General features: G+C 31.1%; 2 protein-coding genes across 2 annotated transcripts; both read right to left on the bottom strand.

The window, feature by feature from the left end:
- Nucleotides 1–1,649: 1,649 nt before the first annotated feature.
- Nucleotides 1,650–4,174, bottom strand: LOC100261744 (glucan endo-1,3-beta-glucosidase 13). The gene is made up of 4 exons (XM_002274258.5): nucleotides 3,847–4,174; nucleotides 2,469–2,807; nucleotides 2,354–2,384; nucleotides 1,650–2,003 (listed from the first exon to the last, which is right to left on the bottom strand). Exons 1-4 carry the CDS (start codon nucleotides 3,908–3,910, stop codon nucleotides 1,904–1,906), a joined length of 534 nt encoding a protein of 177 aa, XP_002274294.2. The 5' UTR covers nucleotides 3,911–4,174; the 3' UTR covers nucleotides 1,650–1,903.
- Nucleotides 4,175–9,556: 5,382 nt separating this feature from the next.
- On the bottom strand, nucleotides 9,557–12,895 carry LOC100244613 (pentatricopeptide repeat-containing protein At2g17525, mitochondrial). The gene has a single exon (XM_019222464.2). The coding sequence runs from the start codon at nucleotides 12,656–12,658 to the stop codon at nucleotides 10,766–10,768; it is 1,893 nt and encodes a 630-aa protein (XP_019078009.1). The 5' UTR covers nucleotides 12,659–12,895; the 3' UTR covers nucleotides 9,557–10,765.
- Between the last annotated feature and the right edge of the window lie 8,545 nt (nucleotides 12,896–21,440).

The raw sequence follows: 21,440 nt of genomic DNA, 5'->3' as shown, positions 1-21,440 counted from the left end.
AAGCTGAGACTTTTTTTTTTTCATAAACAAACATTTCGTAACAAAAGGGAGGTAATTTGAAAAATGTGACCATTAAAAGTAGATGAAACCCTAAGTAACTATAGATGAGTTTGAGTCGTGGGGAATAAGGTTTATGGTTTTTTGTATAGCCTTTGTAGGATTTTTTTTATTTATTATTATGGCAAGTTAAAGTTAATTTCAATGACTTTAATTATTTAGGGTGTTTTTTTTTTTTTTTGGCTTCATCATCAATTTATGAGATAGAGATACAAATAAAAAAAAAAGTAACATATTATTGTTTTTAATTTTTTTTATGGAAAATTCTTGATGTGATTATTGGTAGCCAAGAAAATCCAAAATGAAAAAAGAATTAAAATATAATAATAATAATAAAATATCTAAAATAAGGGAGAATATTTATATCAAGAAATCTAGTTGTGTAATTGATACTGATACTGATGATATGATAAGTAAAAAGAGCATTTTAGGAAATAATTATATAACACATTAAAAAATATATTATTTTAAATTATTTTTAAATAGATACTTTAAAAATTGGGTTTTTTTAATATATTTTTGTAAGTCAAAACTCTTTTTTTTTTTCCTCATTTAATTATGCTTTTTTATTATTATTATTGTTATCAAATAATTCCATAAATAGAATGGAAGAAAAGAAGAAAGAGAGAAGAAGGGTAAACGTAGAAACGAAAGTTGGAGAAGGACGAAGGCGTGAGTGCATAGAGGAAAAACCAAAAAGGGTGGGGAGCTGGGGAACAAAAGGCTTGTGAAGAGTGGGGTTACTTTCTGTTATCCATGCAGAGAACTCTGCCCGAGAACCCCCTCACCATGATACATCCACATATACCCCGTCTTCATAGTCATAGTATCATACCTCTATCTTATTATTATTATTTGGAAAAAAAATAAAAAATAAATATATATATATATACATATATACATATATAGGTAAAAATTGAATTTAAAAAGGCTGACCCAACCAATTACGAAGGACAAAGGATATCTCCGCAAAGATTCTATGATTTGGGCCCACTTCCTCTCCTTTCTATTTTCTCATATCTCTTTTCTTCGTATCGTCTTGTTCTCGCTTCTTTGTTTTGTGATAATTACTAAAGTCATAAGATTTACCTTATTTTATATAATTTTTTTTCTTCTCTTAAAGCTTTTTGATAACCAAACATAAATTTAATAATTCTAATCAAGATTACCCATAATTTTTTAAAATTTTAATTTATTTTTATAAAATTTTAATAGCATGGGGAATTATTTTTTTTTATCATATTTATTCCTATGAATTTACATGTTAAATTATGATTTTCTTTCATCAAATAACCTCGTAGATTGTGGACAATATTTTATTTTAGAATAAAAATAAAACACGAAATTAAAGTATTAATTATAAATAATTTATTTACCTGGGGTTACTCAAGCGTTATTGGGGCGATTAATGTGATCTTGGTGACATGACAAGTTGACACAACATGGAAAATACTTTCTTTTACTTTTTATACTTCAAAGACAATATAAATTTTAATATTATATTAAAAATATAAGGAATCCCACCGTATATTCTTATTTTTAAATATAAAATTTTCTTTTGGAAAATAAAATAAAATAACTTTCAAGCAAAATTGGACACTCCATAGAAAAAACTATAAAAATGATGTCAAGTGACAAGATTACTTGAGAGGAGGAAGGCAAAGAGGGAAGAAACATCTGATTCCCAAGACAAAAAATTGCAAAAAGAAAGAAAAAGAGAAAAAAGAGATAATTGCATACCCCATAGATTCCTAAACCTGATAATAAGATAGGAATATCTCAGCAAATCACAATTACAAAATGCTTGTCCAACCGCTTTCTTAGAGCTCTCCTCTTGCCTTTGTCCTTAGATTCTCAAGCACAAAAGCAGTAGAATGGCGCCTAATGCCCACCAAGTGAAGCTAGGTTTATACTTGGACAGTGGAGATTTGGAAGAGTTCAGAGACCTGAAGAGAAACCAAACATATCATGATCATAATTAAGAATCGTAAATTATGCAACACATAACGTTTGACAACGATTTTAAAAAGTGTTTCTAACATTTATCGTTCTCGAAAATTTTCAATTATGCTACCTAAAATCACTATCAAACAGACTCTCGATGTACTTTCACCCATTTGATTTGATTTCTGAGTTTTCTAAACTCATGTGCAACACTTAAAAACTCAAGTCGTGTGTAATTATTAAGTCAGTCTTTCCCCTCAGATTGGTTCAGAAGCTTAGACGAACAAAACAAACAGCACTTAGACGTGAATTGAAAAAACACCCAACTCATCTCAAACAAGGGGAATCATACCCGGATGTAGAATATGAACATTTTCCATAACCTGCAAGGAACCAAACAATGGATTCATCAGTACAGCAAGATGGCAAATAATAATGCAGAGAACCATTGAAGAGAGGAGATTTACTTGGGTCTTTTTTACTTAAAGTTGCAGTGCCTCCAAAATTGCAAGCAATATCCGAATTCCCATTCTGTTGGTAATAGCTGTTGAAGGCATAGGAGGCGTGAGAGACAAGGGTGTCGGGTTCAAAACATGCTCCACCGGCTTGGATGGCACCGCAATCAGCCATTCCCAGGCCACAGGCCCAGTCCAAAGCATTCTGCAAATCAACTTGAGACACCCCCGGCAGTGCCACACACCAATTGGTGCCGTCCAGGAATGTGGTGTTGCCTTCTGGAGGCGACAGTGTTGTGATCGGAAGTGCCGCCTCTGCCTTCTCTTGCACCACTCCCTCCATTGTTGACACTATAACAAGTATCGATAGTTACAATGAAATATTATAATAATCATGACCTTGTCTCTTGCTCGCCCACTCTCTTATACATCAAGATTTGGTCACACATTTCCAGGGGAAGCATTTGTATTTTAAGTAGAGCGAGTATAAACCCATTAAGGGTGTGTTTGGCATTAATGAATTTTTTACTATTCACATTCTAAAAAATAATCCAAAGACTGGTACCAAACAGGCAGCTAGAAAAACCTGAAATCCGAAAAATAAATGAGGAAAACTGCATCCTCTCAGTTTTGGGCGCCTTAAAATTCATTGAAGATGAGGTTTAGTGGTGACTTAATTGCCTTGATTAATTTTTGGTAACCCCCACCCTGGTGAAACTATGATAACAGAAAGACGAAATTGCCACCAAATTACCAATACCATACCCTTGAGAGGTCATTCAATGGGGATATAAGTGTCTATTGACTAACATGGGCAAGAAGCTGCCAAAAATTAGTGGGTGCCCTAAGTCAGAACCCTTCGTTTACTGAGATTTTCTCCCACTAACTGGGGAGATTATTGATTTTTGCCTCCATTTCCCCCCTATAGTAAATGAAAAGACAAAGAAAGAACAGGCATTTTGAATTTAAAAAAACAGAGAAAACAAAGATGAGAATATAATAAAAGAAGAAATTAACATGAACACAAAAGCTCAGCTTTAGCACTTAACAAGCAGGTTTACTCAGATTTCTTCCAAATGAACAATAAGAAAATCAAGACCCATCTAGGAGTACGTTCTTAGATTTATGGGTATAAACAAACAGCACCTTTACCTGCAACTGGCATCTTCTCAGCATGAATGTTTCAATATGAAAAAGAAAACAAAACCCAAAAAAAAATAATTAAAAAAGAAGAAGAAGAAGAAGAAGAAGGAGGAGGAGGAGGAGGAGGATGTGACCTTGCAGACCATTAGACTTCAAAGAAACAAGCTCTATGCCGAGGAACCAAAAGGAGGAAGAAGAAAGGACAAAGATACAGCTAGAAACAGAGAGAAACAGAGAGAAAACATACCCAGATAGCATTCCAGCAAAAGAAGGCTCTGGAAAATCCATATTTTCTTTCTCATGGTGGACATATGATATATGGCTAAAACATTAAAACCTGCCTTTTTTTTCTTGTAACACAACCGCTCTCTGTAAGCTGTGAGCTAGAGTGAGAAACACAAGAAGAAAAATAAAGGCCTGCTATATTAATGCAGGAGCATTTGAAGAATCAAGCGTTTCTTCGCTAAGAAATCATGTCCTCTTTTTTTTGTCTCTCTCTTTTCCTTATTAATTTTTTCCTTTCCTTGGCCCTTTTGGCTGTCCCTGTGAAGAGTGATGGATGCTCCAAGGAAGCTAAGTACTTTGACAGTGCAGAGAGGGAAGTGGCCAGTGCATTTAACGAGGGTTGGAGGACCAGTAGAAGCCACCCCATAAAGCAATTTCTCGTGATATTTTCATTTTTTTTTTAATTTCTTACCCATAGTCCTAAGACTATTGCATTATATCATTGGGACCAACATGCCTCATAAGGAGGTTTCCCCATTGGAACTATTTTGGGTTCAATTACTTATATGTTACATATGGGTGAAAAAAAGTACCACCGAGGAACTTTGTCTCAAATCTTATTACTTTAATCCTATTGTTCTATATTCGGAACTCATTTTTTTATATTTTAATCATACTTTACTTCGATAATTTAAATTTCATCGTACACTTTAAATAATATAAATTTAAAATTAATAAGATCCCGATACCTTAAATTTTTCTTATATATCATATCCAAATACAACTTAGGAACACAAGTTCATGCCTTTGGCCACATTAGTTTCAACTTTGAAATTTTTTTAATAAATTTTGACCACGAAAATAATGAATGACATTAAATAGTTTTAATTATCTTACATTTATAATTTGCATATCTTATGAAAAATTCAATTTAATTCACATATCCTAAGTCTAAATTCCATTACTAATATTTTGATATCTTTAATTATGGTAATCTTACTTATACTATGAAAGATCTCTTTAATATCAATATATATATTTTTTTATATTTCCTTTTTCCATCATTTTTTTTAAGATGCCAACATACTCTAAATAGTTCTCAATAATAAAAAAAATAATCCTATGACCAAGAAAATTTAATAATTCATCTTTTTTATTATTAACTATTGATAAGATGTTTTAATATAAAGTTAAATTATGTTTAATAATAAATATAAATATAATTTTATTTATTATTTATAATTAAATCACATTAATTCGAAAAATTATAGTAGTCATGAAGTACATTAAATAAATTTTAAATTAAAAATTAAACTTTTTAAAAATAAAGTCTTTGTATATAAAATAAAATTAGAATTTTAAATACGAACTTTATTTAATAATTATTATAATTTGGACATTTTACTTTTTAATTAATTTTCTACTTTAATATACAAATTCGTTACATTATGTGTTCATAACTTTTATATATATATTTAATAGAAATTTTCAATTGATGTAATTGAGGATTTCAATCATAGCTAAGATTAAAATAACGATTTTACAGAAAAATTATATTTTTATCTTTAATTTGAGATTATTTTTTATCTTTAATTTTGAAAGTATTTTTATTTTTATATAATGGTCTTGGACTCTTGGTTGCATTCTAATGTAAGGGGAATTAGGTATGAAATCACTTTCTTGCACTTTGGGAGGATTTTTCACCATTGTTGAATTAAATTTCCAAAATATTAAGAGAGCGTTTGTTTTTTTAGCTTTTTACCGAAAGTAATTTGCTTTCAAACTTTAAATTATTTATTTTTATAATTTTTCATAATTTATTATAAGCTTTTTACTGAATAAAAAAAGTCAAACATTTTAAAAGTTCTAAATAGAAAAAGTATTGTGTTGGTTTTGTTTTACTTTTTAAGGTTTAATATAAATAAAATATTAAAAAAATAAATAATATAATATTTAACACTATTAAACATTAAAGTTTTATTTAGAATTAAAATGATGATTGTTTTTTTACTTAATTCTAAATAGAACTTTAATGCTTAATAGTGTTAAATATTAGGTTGTTTGTTTTTGTAGTATTTTATTTCTATTAAGTATTAAAAAGTAAAAAAAAAAACCAATATATTATTTTTTCTATTTAGAAAAATCTACATATTTTGGCTTTTTTTATTTAGTAAAAAGTTTATAATAAGTCACGAAAAAGTAAAAAAATAAACTACCTAAATTCTGAAAATAACTTACTTTCAGCAAAAAGTCAAAAAAAATAAACACTACCTAAGTAAATAAAACAAACACCACCCTAAATTTTTAGAAATCTCAAAATGGACTAGAATTCACTATTCCAAATCAAGAAAATTTATAAACGAATTAAAAAAGGAATAATAAAGTAAGAGTATTTAAGATATTTTATAAAATATTTTATTTAATTCCTATATATATATATAATAGTTAAATGATATAAAATTTTATTATTAAATAATTTTATTGTAAATTTTTTCTTCTTTTAAATCAAAAATTTTATCACTTCCCTCATATAAAAAAAATTAAAATTGTTATTTTAATTTATTTATAGAAATTTTATTAAATCAAAATCTATGTTAATTGATTTTTGTTGAAATTGTGATTTATAATTAGTTTTAATGAAATTGAATTTCTTTTAGAATAAAATTCTTTATTTTTAGTTATCTAATATAATAAAATTAGAATTCAAAATAAGCTCTACTTCATTCATTTATTTTAAAAAAAAAACTATTTTTTTCTATTAAAGGGTTGATGAAGAACTAAAAACTACTATTAGACCTTATTTTAATTGATTTATAAAAATTATATTGAATTAAAATCTGTTTTAATTGATTTTTTTTTTAAATTATCTATTTTTAATTCATTTTTATTTAAATTTGAATTTCTATATATAAATAACTAGAATATATAGATATATTAAACTAAACTTTTAGGATATACAATGACAAAAAAATTTCTTTTAGATAACTACATGAATTTCAAATCTTATCATTCTTTCTTTTATAATGTTAGGATTCTTTTTCTTATAAATGGAGGAAACATGGGTGAATTTTTTTCCATTGTGAAGTTGGAGATCCTTGTCTTCTTTGAGAGAGAAAAATGAGTCTTCCAAGGTGGAATCGTATAACGAATGCAGGTTTTGATGAGGATTTTAATTATGAGGATGGCCCTTGGAGTAAGTATGAAAATATTATTCTTTTATTTTTAATATTATTCATTTATTTTTTTTCAAAATTATTAATATATTTATTTTTTAGGGTTTTAATGATGCAATTTTTTTTTTTATTTCAAAGCCATTAACATATTTTGTAGCGATGGAAAATCTTGAATGAAAAAACTTTATATGATTTTTGAAGATAGCTCATACTAAATATTATTGCTATGGTTTTTGCATATTTTTATAGTTATGATTTTATATTCCAATGATTTTTTCTTTTTCTCCCTTTCATAGATTTTTTTTTTAAATAATAATAATAATAATAATAACATTTTTAAATCGTTGAATTTTTTTTCCTATCCTTAAATTAAGTATGAATTTTGCCTTTTTTTTTCTTGGTAGGATCTAATGATCCTTAGTTGCTATGTAACTTTGGATGGATAATATTATTGTATTTTTTTTCTTTTTAATAATTATTGATAAAGATGTATAGATATACTAACTTCAAAGAAATCTTCTCGTGATGGGGGTGAGGTGTTTTTTTTTTAATTACTATAGATAAATAATTAAAACTTTAAATCTTCTCATGTTAGGATTTTTTTCTCTTATTAACAAAGTAAACTTAGAGTTTATTTAGGTGTATGATTTAAAAACAATTTTTCTATTTTTAAAAATAGAAAATTAGTTTAAAAAATTCATAATACTATTTTATCATTGTTTTCTGAAAATAATTTTAAAAAATAAAGTGAAATAGAAAACAATTTTTAGAAAATAAGTGAAGTTTTTTTTTTATTAATTTTTAAAAACTAAAGAAAAATAGAAGGCTTGTTTGACCATATTTTCTAAAAGTTATTTTTAAAAATAGTTTTTTTATTTTTTTAACTTAAAAACAAGTTTTAAAAAACATGGCCAAACATGGCCTTACTTTTTCTATTATAAAATTAGAAGTTCTTGTTTTGTTTAAGACGGAAAAAATTAAAGTCTTGTAGCGGGGTAGAATTGGTGGAGGTGTTAAGATTAGTAAATAAATATGAAACAAATTTAGGGTTAGCTATGACACCATTATTATGTAATTTTGGATGGATTTTATTATTGTACCTTTTTCTTTTTTCCTTTTTAGAAAGTTCTAAGAAATCTTTTCATACAAGGGTGAGGAAATTATGCTATGAACTTCTATGGTCTTTGTAAAATCACTAATGGTAAATATTTTTTATTTGAAAATTTTTTAAAATAAAAACAAAAAGCCTCAGTCATCTTATTTTAATATATATTATGTGATTTCTAATTCTAATTTTTTTTTCTTGCTTTGGTAGATGGTTTAAAAAAAATAGAAGCATGGTACGAGGTTCTACAATCTTTCTAAAGTTACTCATGCTAAATATTTTTTACATGATCTTTTCACGAGGGATGTTCATTTAAGGATATGTTTGGTTGTTGAAAATTTTGAAGGAAAAAGAAAAAATAAAAAGTTCAAAGCCAATAAATTATTTTATATGTTTCTTTAAATTCATTTCATTTATTTTCCTTATTATATAAAAATTAAATAATTTAAAAATGTATAAATTTCTATTTGATTTTCTTTCACTATTTTTCATAAATCAAATATGGGAATCATTTTTTTTAATATTTTTTTCTTTCCTTAATCATTAAAAAAAAATTATATATGATATTTATATGATTGGTGTTCTAAACATTTCTGATTTTTTTTTTTGTTCTTATCCCTTAAATTATGTATGGATTTATGATATGTTTTAAATTGTCTTTAACTTGGATTGAAATTCATTCATTTAATTTTTTTTTCTTCAGTTGAGGAGCTAGACGAGTTTGCGGGGATGGAACTGGGTGAGGCAGTGCCACTAATTAGATCCTTGATCAGAAATCTAAATCATTTTCATGCTGAGGTTCACCCACCGCCATTAATTAGATCCTTGATTAGAATTCGAAATTATTGTCATGCTGTATGGTTTTTAATTAGATCTTACAGGCTCTTACTTGAGAGCCTATAGGCGACCAAGATGCCTATCCAATTGTAACCAATCATATTTATGATACAATTTTTATTTTTTATTTAAATAAGACAACTCCATTAGAGTTTTAATGACACAAAATTATGTTTTTATCCGTCGTTATTTGAAAATAACGAAACAGAATTAAGTATTAAGACTTGAGTCTCCTGACTTATGAGATTGTCAACTAGGTCATATCATGTAAAGAAGAAAAAAGCTGGATTATGATTATAATTGGAAAACAAAGGTGATATATCCAGCAAAACCAAAGATCTTGTGCTTTAGGCTATGTTTGGTTCCCGGAAAATGTTAAGGAAAGGAAAAAAAATCATATGGAAAATTATTTTCCTTAGTTTGGATTACATGGAAAATATGATGGAAAAAAAATATAAAGGAAAATATGATGAAAAATATCATAATATTTTCCCTACTATTTTCCTTAAAAAATAATGAGGAAAATAAGAGAGAAAGTTGGGAAAAATTTATCGGGTTCTTCACACAGCGCCCCCCCCCCCCGCCCCCGCCCCCGTCTCTCTCACTGCAAAACTGAATTCACAAACATGATTTATTTATTTGCATATTCCTCATAGTCATATTCAAAACAAGCCAACCTGTATCCCATCACTTCACTATCCATATAAACAAGCCCGTCACCAGAGCCACAGTCACTGCAACCTAGAGAAATACAACCCCTGTAATGGCGATAAAGCTCGGGTTATTTGCAATTTTTATGCTTTCCTTGTCATTTTTCTCTTCCACCCTATCGGCTTCTGACTCCGGCGACGTCAACTGGTGGTGCGACAAAACGCCATATCCGGCACCATGCAAGTACTTCATGAGCCATGGTGGGCACAAGTACAATGCGCCCAAGCAGAAGTCCGAGTTCCGAAAGATGGCTATGGAGGTGGCCATGGAGCGAGCCCTCACCGCGCAGAGCCACAACAAGTGGCTGGGGTCCAAGTGCCGCAACGAGCGCGAGAAGGCTGCATGGGCTGATTGCTTGAAGCAGTATCAAGACACCATTCAACAACTCAACCAAACCCTGGACCCTGCAACCAAGTGCACAGACTTTGACCAGCAAACTTGGCTCAGCACAGCCTTGATTTTTAGAAAATAAAAATATAAAATTTATTTTATTATTCTATAAATTGATAAAGACAAATTATTGAATTTATTTTTCTTTCATTTTTCTTTGACTTTTTTTTCATAGTTAACCAAACAAAAGAAAATAATCCTTTTTTTCCCTTGAATTTTTCATGGATAACCAAACAAGCGAAAAAATTTATATTACTTTCCTTACCTTTTTCTTTCTTTTCATTTTTCCTTCCAATTTTCTTTCTCTCGCATTTTCCGGGAACCAAACATAGCCTTAATATATCTATGTCATTCCAAGTAGCCAGATATGAATAGATCCCCTGAATTCCCATAAAAACTGGGGTTTAGAGGAACTTGGGATTAACTGCCTTATGGACTAGTTTAGCTTACCTATCATTGCTCTTCTCTAGTTTTTTGGACTTTGCATTGTTTTGGCTTACTCCCCAAATGCGCCATATTTGCCATCTTGTAGTTGTAGCTGCAAATCAGAAAGAACCACTAGAAAAAACATTGTAAGTCGAGGATTGTCAAATCTCGAAAACAGATAAATTATGAAGCATAAACATCCTATTTTGCAGCTTTCTAGCAATAAGCTATCACTGTTCATTGATTATCATATACTTATATCATTTGTCAACAGAATGGGATCCTCCTTCACCAATGATTTAACCCTCCAAAATTGAATACAATAAATTATTTACATGAAACAAATTATCGCCTTCTAACCACACTGTTTCTTGTGTCAGGCAAAGAAGCATTGAGTTCCATGTAGAATAATCAGGAAGAATGTCTTTTTCTACCATTTGCAGAAAAAGCCTAACAGCCTTTTGGAAATCCCCTTTGTTACAAAGCGCATCAACCATAGGACTATAACTTCCCATATCAGGCAAGCAACCTCTCCCAACCATGTCTTCCATGAGCTTTAAAGCACTTCCAACTTTTCCTTGCCCACAAAATGCACTAATCAGAGCATTAAAAGTTGGTGCTGTGGGAAAATAACCATGATCCACCATCTCATTTATTAGTTCAAATGCCTCCCGCACATTCCCATCTTGGCAAAATCCATGAATTAGGCAGACATAAACAAGGACACTTGGAACACCCCCCTCCTTGATCATCTGATCATAAACCCTCTTTGCATCCCCAATACTGCCCTCATTGCAGAAACCTAAAATCCTTAAGCTCCTGTCCACAGCTCTAGGAAATAATTTCTCCATCTTGGTTAGAAATTCAAGTGCTTCCTCAAATTGGTTTTTCTTATACAATCCATATATTATACTATTATAAGGACTAATACGCCCCCCAGCTCCACCTCTACTTTCCTCCATTAGTTCCAAAATCTTGAATCCATCTTCCATCCTTCCTCCTGAACACAGACCTCTTATTAATGTATCATATGTCATGAAATTCCAGTTGATTCCATCAGTTTTCATGTCATTAAACAGGTCAATCGCTGAATCCAACATCCCAGAATCACAGTACCCAGATGCCAGAATATTGTATGTGTCTACATTTGGAAGACAACCCTTAATCTCCATATCCTTCAAAACACGATGCCCAACTTTTGCTTTGCCTAGCATACAAAAGCCCTTAATCAGGGTGTTATAAGCCACCACATCGACCACACCACCCATGCTCTCCACTCTTTCCAAAACCTCTACACCCTCTGTGACTCGGCCTGCTTTGCAGAGAATTCCCACCACCTTAGTTGCTGTAACAACATCAGGAACAAACCCCATAGAGAAACTCTTCTCCAACAGCACAAGAGCTTGAACTAAATTCTCTTCTTGACAATAAGCGGATATCAAAACATTGAAGGTAACATCACTGGGCTCCACCATCTCATTCATCAAGCTCCTAGCCCTCCCAACCTTCCCATTCTTGCAAAGGGCGTGAATCATTGTATTGTATATCACAGTATTTGGTGTTTTACCCCGTGATTTCATCACTTGCAGAAGCTTAAAGGCATCACCTATTCTATTCGTCAAGCACAGCCCCTTCATCAAAATCCCAAAAGTATAATCATCACCTGAAACACCATTCATCATCATCTTCTTCCTATAAAACTCCCTAGCTAAATCAATATCTTCCTTAACAAGAACATCGAGTATGGAATTGAAAATCTTCAAAGACGGGTTCTCTCCAAACTTAGTAATCAAATCAAGCACTTTAATCATTTGTCTGACCATTCGGGCACGTCCTAGGCCTCGCACAATTGTGACAAAAATACTCTCATCTGGGGGAGACCCAATTGAGCTGGGCATTTCGTCGAGCACTTCCTTTACAGTTTCAAAGCGACGGAAGGAGCAGAGCTTGTGGATCAAAGCTCTGTAGGTCGACTGATTGTGGATGAAATTGGGGAGATTTGAGGCCCATCTGAAGGTTTGAAGGGCTTGGGACGCTGATTTCTGTTCAAGTATGAGATGGGCAATGTGCTGATGAGTTGGGACGGGGGTGGTGGAGATGGGTTTTGATTGCAAATTTACAACTGATGATCTCCCAATATTTGATACATTGCAGAACATGATAAGTTTTGCATATTTGGATATGTTGAACATGGATTTTGAAGCTTTCCGGACTCCTTTTCTACTATTTTCTGAAACTACCTGAGCATTCTGGGGCTCCGAGTTAATGGAGTCTCACAGGAAAAATCAAATAGGGATGGAGAAGAAGCGGGATCCTCCCAGAAAACGTCCGTTGCAACAGTCGCCCGAGATGGAGGCACGGTCGCCGGCGCAGAAAGCAGGTTGAACATGGTTGGGGATGAAAGGTGAGATTGGTGGACCTAAAGAGAGAGGGTAAGGCCCAACTTCAATAGAGGCCTCTAATGGGCCCTGTAGAGACGGTTTGAAGCCCATATTATTGAAACTAGGCTTTCTGGGCCAACAAGTAACGGCATGGGCATAATTTTGTGTACAAGTTTTGAGCCCACATTACATTGAATTCTCAAGGTTTCTTTTCTAAAAATAAAAAAATAAAAAATAAAAGTAGTTAAAAACTTAAAACTTATATATTTTCAAATTATTTAATTTTCATATAAAAATAATTTATCAACATTTCTCGAAGATCTTTAAAAAATATAAGGCAGTACCACAATTGGAAAGGGCACTACAAAAATAGCAACGGATCAACAATAATGCAAGTCTATCCATGCGACAACATACTTCACAATTGTGAAATCATTTTCAAGATGCAACCCAATATACACCAAGCCATGCATTTGAAATTATCCAAATTTGTAACATAGATATTACACATATATACTCAAGCTTTGCCCCTTTAATTAAATGCATGTCGCCTCCCTAGTACTCATCAAATGCCCACCAAACCTTCAACTGCATAAATCCTTTTTGTTCCCTATCTGCTGACATGTCACTAAGCCCGTCCTTTTTGCCACCTGGCAAAACCTTTTCATACACGTCAGCAAACCACATTGCTACCAATCTCATTAAATAATAAACCCAAAGGTCTTAATTTGCGGCATCCACATAAGTGGAATGGATGTGGAAATCTTGTGATGATATAATGTGATCGCTGTGGGATATATTGAACTTAGGGACCATCCACATGCACGTCTTCTTCTAGTTTTTCTAGTGTGCTACAAGTTCCAAAGTAGATAGTCATTCCAAATCTCGATTTTTGGTCATTTCTTAATTCATTATATCTAGGTTTTGGTCTCACCTTTTTTAATCAAATAGCCCAAAATTATTCCAACTTCCTAGTCATCATATGGTAAATGTCAAACATCCACATTAAATAAGTAATTTATAAAAAGATAATATAATGTTAAAGAGCTTGTGGGTCGTGGTTATATTCTTGAAGTAGCTAGGGTTTACATACAAAAGTTAAGAGATGTTAACCAAATCCTGCGAACATAAAATAAAGAAAAATATAAAAAATTTAATATGATTTAACGATCAATATGATTTAAACATTCATAAAATGTATCAATGTTTAAGAAATCTACTGATTAAAGAAAAAATATATATAATGATAAAACTCTCACTCTCTTTTCAATTACAATTGTACTATCTAAAAAAACCTCAGATTATAATAGGATTAAATATACAATGAGAGCAAACTTGTCATTTATCACTTAAAAAAAAATCTCCAAAAGCGTTATCCCCTTCAACCCTGTGAATTGATCTGACAGCTCGATTTCCAATAGCGCAATAGGAAACTCAACCCTCGATATTTCATGCAAAACACAACAAAATCGATTCAAATTTTACAATCTAACAAAATAACTTAAGACTAATATTAATTTATTCCTAAGTAAGTTACATTTAGGTCCAAACCTAATCTTGTTATTTAAAGTAGTAGATTAAGCAAAAGAAATAATATTATATATCTGATTTGAATCAAGGGTTTAGGTAAGGGGAAATTGGAAAATTAGTATGATTTAGTAACATAATCATTTGATTAGTGTTTGGGGTAATTTAGAGTAATATTATATCATATGGGTGGGACAAAATCTAGCAGTTAGATGAGCAACCACACATTATTAAACTTAAAAAAAAAAGGGGAAAATGAAGAGACATAGAAGCAAAGCGAACAGCTTCGGGAACACTTTATATTAGTAAATGGCACTAATAAAGAGGAAGTTGGATTCCACAACATATTGTTTATTTTGGTTTGAAAATTTGGGGAGTTGTTGATACAGTGATTATGTGAAATATTATATTGAGTTTGATGTGATAAAATTTCAACCAAAACTGCATGCTTTCTTTACGTTATAAATTTATACATTTTTTTATACAGAGAGAGAGAGAGAGAGAGAGAGAGAGTGAGAGAGAAGAGTGTTGCGGGGATGTGACATATTTTGTCCGTTTGTCTCCCTATCAAAACAGCGGGAATATTGGTGGGGTGTTTGCTTTGCCTTGCTTTTTCTTCCAAATATTCTTCCTTAAAATACTTGTGCGAATCGCTTCTTATTTATTCACTTTAATTATCATACGTCTTTGCTCTTTCAATTACTAGTAGTTTCATTCTCTCTCTCTCCTCTCTTTTGAACATATATATTCAACTTTTGTTTTTCAAACGTCTAAGTCTCAATTGTCCACCACGTGCATGGAATTCCTATTTTTAGCTTTAATTGATTAATTTAATTTATATCATCAAAGCTTTTCCTTTTTCTTTTTTCTGTCCCTTTTTCTTTATTAATTTACATATGGTTATAATTTAAAAAAGGATATTATCTTTTTTTCTTTCAAAATAATGATTCTTGTCTCCGCGGATCATAGAATGTGTAAATAAATTTAAAAAAAGAGTTTAATGATATATACAACATGACAACTAAATATTATACCTTTAGAATGAAGGGTTTAACTATTAAGTTAATAATTAACCATAAAAAGATATGACCAATTAGATCGTATCACATATACATTTAATTACATTGGTTTATACCTAAAAAAAAAAAAAAAAAATGGAATAAGAATATGCAGGTTTACTTGACAAACCCTAAACGAAAAAAAAATATGCAGAAGAGAAAGAAATTCACTATATAAAAAATTGGTATAAAATGGGAGAGTGCTACTGATAACAAATTTCTCAAAAAAACCTCATAATTATAGTTTTGCCATATATATATATTACATCACAAACTTTTCGGGTCGGATCAAATAAAATTCAAGTCACCAAATTTTAACATTAATCACATGTATTGATCAAGAAAAAGAATTATATATATATTTCATGTTCATATGGATGATAGCATATGGTAAAAACTTCTCATAATAATTGAGAATAATGTTTGTGACCCATCAACTTTTTATTGGTTGTCACCACACCATACAATAAATGGTGGGACCTTATATTATTTGGGATGTTGAATCAAGTGATAACCTCTTAGATAAAGGGTAATAATTAAGAAATTTCTTGAAGTTTATAGTCTTGCTAGCTAGGCTTGCTTATAATCTTGGAGACAATGTTTTTTGATTTGCAAGAAAAAAACAAAACATTACTATAAAGTATGGATCTTCACCTAATTTATGAGCATTAAAAGAAGAATAAAATATAGAAAAACAAGTATAACACTACAAATTTAAAATTAGAAAGGAGAATCATAGTACAAACAAGTGTCTTAAAAGTAGTTCTGATGAGATCGTAATGAATCGGAAAATTCAGTGGGGCTGCTTCTTTTGGACACCTGTAGTTCGATTATATGAGCTGTAATCTCAGTGATCGCGTAAAATTTAAGGCTAAGATTTTAGGTCTTGTATTATTGCTGGCAACTTGCCAATCAATATTCTCATGGAACAGAAATAAACATGAGAAAATGCCAAACATGAAAAGAAACAAAGGACAACAATTGAGTTAAAAACGTTGACCCACAAAATCTCCTAAGTGGGATTAGCATTTTGGCTTCTTTATATTTACATCTCCAATTACTACTCCATCACAATAATCCATGTCATGTACACTGCCCTATTGCCTTTTTTAGGGTTTAGGTTTTTGCCCATTGCTTATTCCTAATTATATATGTATATGACCTAGAAAAAGTGAATGATTTGTCCGCCCCCGAGTATTTTTTGGGTTTCCAACATCTTTAGCATCTGATTATCATCTTATAATTATATGAAAATGATATGAGAGAGAGGCATAGAAGATTGAATCTCGATATGCTAGCTTATATATCTATTGTAACCATTTAATTATCACTTGTTGGATTAATAAATCAAGTGGAAGATGGATCTAAGCGCAGAATCTATGAGGATTGGATATTATCATGTTGAACTATACTAAACTATGAAAATCTATGGATTTTTTTTTGGGGGGAGGGAGGGGGAGGGGGGTCCTGAGATCTGAGTGTCACCCATGATTCAGCTCCAGCAATTGAAAAATACTGGAGTTGCATGCATGCAGTGCACCGAGATATGCATGGGAAGCATGCATTGCACCAAAGTGAGTGAGCAGTGGAGATGCAGTGACTTGGGTTGAAGGCATATTTATTCTAGTGTATGTGGAGCGGGGGAGTGGCGTTGTAGGTTTGTTCATGTGAGTGAATAGTAAAAGATGAGGTTCATGGAAGCTCCAAGTTTGTCATGGAGTAAGGCAACAAACAAAGTGACATAAATGTGGATGTTTGGCTTCCCCTTTTGAAGAAAAATGAGTTGCTTTCATGGCACCACAGTTCCCACTTGATGTACTTTTGGATGCTTCTTCCAAGACACGCCCATTTCCATCCAAACTTTGATGGGTCCCTCTGCATCAATTTCCTCTCCATCTTCTCCCCCCCAAAAGTGTGAAAATGAGGAGGAAAATCATCCATTACTCATCTGGTCTTTTGGAGACTTGTGTTTTCAATGGGTCCTCCCCCTCCTCCACTATCAAACTCTATGGGACCCCTCCCTCTACTCCAACTGTGAAACCTCCCCTTTTGCTTCTAATCTTCCTCACATCTCATGCATCTGCCTTTTCTCTTTGGCCCACCTCATTTTGACATCAATCAATTCTGTCTCCTTCTCTTTGCCTCCATCCCATTCCTTGTGCATTACTCGGACATATACTTGAGGAGGAATGTACTTATATAAATACATATACATCACTACCAACTCCCATCTATATGTCTATGGCTTAGTCCTTGGTGAAATTACTAGCTACTTTTATAAGAGACCAAGTATTAAACATATTACTTGTTCAATGAAAGTAATTAATTTCATGAACAATATTCAAGTACATATACTATACTCGTCAATAAATTAATTGAAGTCACACAATTTTGAAACAATGAGACTATAGTTTAATTAATTAGCTTGTAAAAATGATACATATATAGTTGGGTACGTGTATTAACTTCTTCTAATTTTGCTTGAAAGGGGACTTAGAGAACATCCCTAAGCACGATGTACACATAGCCACATGGGGTTACTTAAATTTTGCTAACAATTATGTAATTCCGTTATCAAGTGTTTGTGAATGAAACCAATTCGACAAGCCTTAGCCCCACATGTGTCTTGTCTTGTCCAACCTCTGACATTGAGTCCTTCCCAACTTTTTCATAAAGCAATGGCTCATTGCTTTCTAGTTACTCATGACTCACGATCCACCAAAACCATTTTATCCATCATTAAAGTTAATTATTTCTAATTCAAGTTATTCAAAATCATTCATAAAATCTAGCAAATTCAAAGTTTCAAAGATGACCTATAATTTCTTCTTCGGATTTTTTAAATTAACCCTCAAATTAAGACCTACACTTCTTGATCATATCGGCCAACAATTAGCTACCATACCACATTTTTTAATTTCCTATCTACTTTGTGACAGTATGCACTGATCATTTATTCGCATGGATGTTTCCTCAAAGTGACATATTCTTCAAAAAGACCAATTAATTACGATTCGTTTGTCTACTTCTCCATGGAAGTTACATAGCTTTTGAGCTCGTGATGAAACCAGAGTGGGAAACAAATGAAAACAAAATGAAAAGAAAGGTAGGTAGACATCCATGATTTATTCACCATTGGAGTCTACTGTTTGATTTGGTGGGGTGTAGATGAATCACTTGGAGCTCAATTCATTTCATTACAGTCTAAGCACTATCTTCCTTTTTATCTTTACTGTCCTCAAATTTACTAAAGAAGAATATTCCTAGACATGGTGCGGATAAAGCCACATGGATTACTTCTGTTTTCCTCACAATCATAGCAACATCATTATCAATTGTTTGTCGCGGCCATGCATGTCTACTTCTCGGTGGAAGCAAGAAAAGAAAAAATTCCTTAAAATTAAAATAAGAAGGAGTGCAATGTCCTTTATATTTGAGGGGCATGTCTACATTAATAAATATTTTTCCATATATATAAGGGTGCAATGAGCATAACCCACGTACAAAATTAATTAATTGTTTGTTTGCATGAGAGCAACGTCTGTGCATTAGATGCAAACAAAGCAACAAAGCCTAACCCCACATTTGTCTATTCCCTCTTCCAACCTCAGACACTAAAAATCACTTGTAATCCTCTGACATTGCCTTTAAACTAATAGCTTACCTGCTAAAATTCTTCCTTCTCATCATTGAAGTTTACTATTTCTTGAAGTTACTTAACCTATGTTTCATTTCTGAAAAGTGTTAAAAGAAAAATATATATATCAATAAGTAAAAGTGCATTTTCATACACTTCAAACACCTATATAAAAATAATTAATATTTTATACATTTTTTTATCAAATATATCATTTTCATCAACCATCTAGGTAGTGCTTTTTAATTATATGAATATCATCTTTAATCATTTTAGATATTATCTTTAATCGTCTTAAGTACTATCTTTAACCGATGAGTAAATGAAACTTAAATTATTTTTAGATGATTTTTATTTTGTAATTATTTTTTCATATTTGATTTTATTATGAAAAATATAAAGAAAAGTCAAATTTATATATTTTAAAATTATTTAATATTTATATAAAAAAGTTAAACAAGTAAAATAAGTCTGAAGCAAAATATAAAAATAAATTATTAACTTTAATTTTTTTTTTCTTTTTATTTTTCATTTATTTGTTATGGACTTTTGTAATATATTTTTTTTCCATTAATTTCATTGTACTTTGATGAGATGGCATGAAAAGAAGACGCAGGAGAGAACATGGTGCACCCATAGGCACATGGGTTATTTGAATTATGGGAATACCGTTATCAATTCAACTGTTTGTTTGCATGGGGGCAACATCACTATTTTAAATACAAGGCCTTGCCCCACACTCTTCTTCATTCCTATCCTAACCTCCTCACAACACTAAGCTCTTCGTAGGCCCTTGGAGCAACAGCCCATTGGTTACTACTACTTGCCAGTACTCATCAACTGACAAACTTCTCTATTCACTTCAAATCATGTTGCATCCCCACATGTCACCCTGAATAAATTCCATAAGATATACACACATTTTATTAATTTCCATGGAATTTTATTAGGAGCTTACCTTCTATTAAAATCATCATCTCAAATTACTTTTAGGTTATGTTTGGTTTTGGAAAATACCAAAGAAAAAAAATATTAAATAAAATAGTTTTCTTATGTTTAGTTTTTTCCTAATGAAAAATATAAAAAGAAAATAAAATATAATATTTTAAAATTATTTAATTTTTATATAATGAAGAAAAATGAATTTGAAGAAACATAGATAAGATAAGAGAGAGAGGTCATGACATGTGAAAATTAAAGCAGCTTTCATGTATGATAACTTTTATTGGAGATGTCCATGGCCCTCAAAAGTTTCTCACCTATATGCAAAATGTCACCCCATATGGCAAACCCAATCATTGGACCTTTATATATTCAAATCAATGCAAAAATAATTAAATGGAAAAGCAAAAGGCTGTGCTTGAGCTAGCTGGCTACACTGTACACATCTATGTGGGTCGACATGGGGGGCATTGGGAAAAAGCTGAATTTATAATTTGTGTTTGGATTTAGATGCATTTGCGTGCCACCCAAGACAAACTTATCACTTTAAACCATGGTGAAGACAAACACATGCACCGATATGAAGTCTCCTGAAAACCCAGGGGGATTAGGGTAGAAAAAGTCAGCTCAAAAGGACACTAAAGGTGGGGAGCCCTTAATTATTTCGAAATGTTTTCAGTTAGGAGGCATTTAAATTTCCATCCAAACACCCCCCTTTTATACAGTGGTGAAAAAGCAAGGTTTATTAAGAGCTGATACATATTGGGAGAGACATGATGACTAAGCTTCCTTTACCTGTACAGCCTGTTTTCTATATATGTAGATATGTGTGTACACATAATGCCAGTAGTACTTCTTGAAGGAGCTGATAAATAAATAAATAAATTTCCATGGTGTTTTTGAAAAGCAATGGTACTTGCTACCTTCTATTAATGAGTATTGACTTCTTATGTTCAATTTTCTAAAAAATAAAAATGGAAAAATATCATCCCAACATTTTTTACCCTAAAAAACCAGGAGAAAAAAAAGAGGGGGAAAATCCAAATAAATAAGAACTAAACTTTCCTTATTTTTTGTTTCCTTAAGTTATGTTTGGTTCTCGTATCTCATTCAATAAAAAAATATAAGATATAATTTTTAATATAATGTTGTATTCTTGAATATACATATCTTATGTATACGTTATTTTAAGGTAGCATATTCAATGAAATATGTTATATTATGTTATATTTATATTTAATTTATGAAATAAATAAAAAATAATATGAAATATATGTTATTTTTAATGTTTAAAATAAAAATTATATCACATTCTCATATTTTTTATTTATTTTTAAATGAAATTTATCTTATATTTAACAATATTCATTATTAAAATATTTAATTTTTTTATATTATGTTATTTAATATATAAAAATAATTTATATGT

This window comes from Vitis vinifera, chromosome 10 (genome assembly GCF_030704535.1).
Source record: "Vitis vinifera cultivar Pinot Noir 40024 chromosome 10, ASM3070453v1".
In the NCBI taxonomy this organism is placed as follows: Eukaryota; Viridiplantae; Streptophyta; class Magnoliopsida; order Vitales; family Vitaceae; genus Vitis; species Vitis vinifera.
Note: the sequence above shows the minus strand (reverse complement) of the source record. Positions and strands in the feature narration are given on the sequence as shown.

Excerpts from the sequence above, each read along its gene's own strand:
- LOC100261744 (XM_002274258.5), bottom strand. The coding sequence starts at position 3,910 with ATGTCCACCATGAGAAAGAAAATATGGATTTTCCAGAGCCTTCTTTTG. Across the intron at positions 2,808-3,846 it reads TTTGCTGGAATGCTATCTGG|TGTCAACAATGGAGGGAGTG; the intron begins GTATGTTTTCTC and ends TACTTGTTATAG. Across the intron at positions 2,004-2,353 it reads TGTTCATATTCTACATCCGG|GTCTCTGAACTCTTCCAAAT; the intron begins GTATGATTCCCC and ends GTTTCTCTTCAG.
- LOC100244613 (XM_019222464.2), bottom strand. The coding sequence starts at position 12,658 with ATGTTCAACATATCCAAATATGCAAAACTTATCATGTTCTGCAATGTA.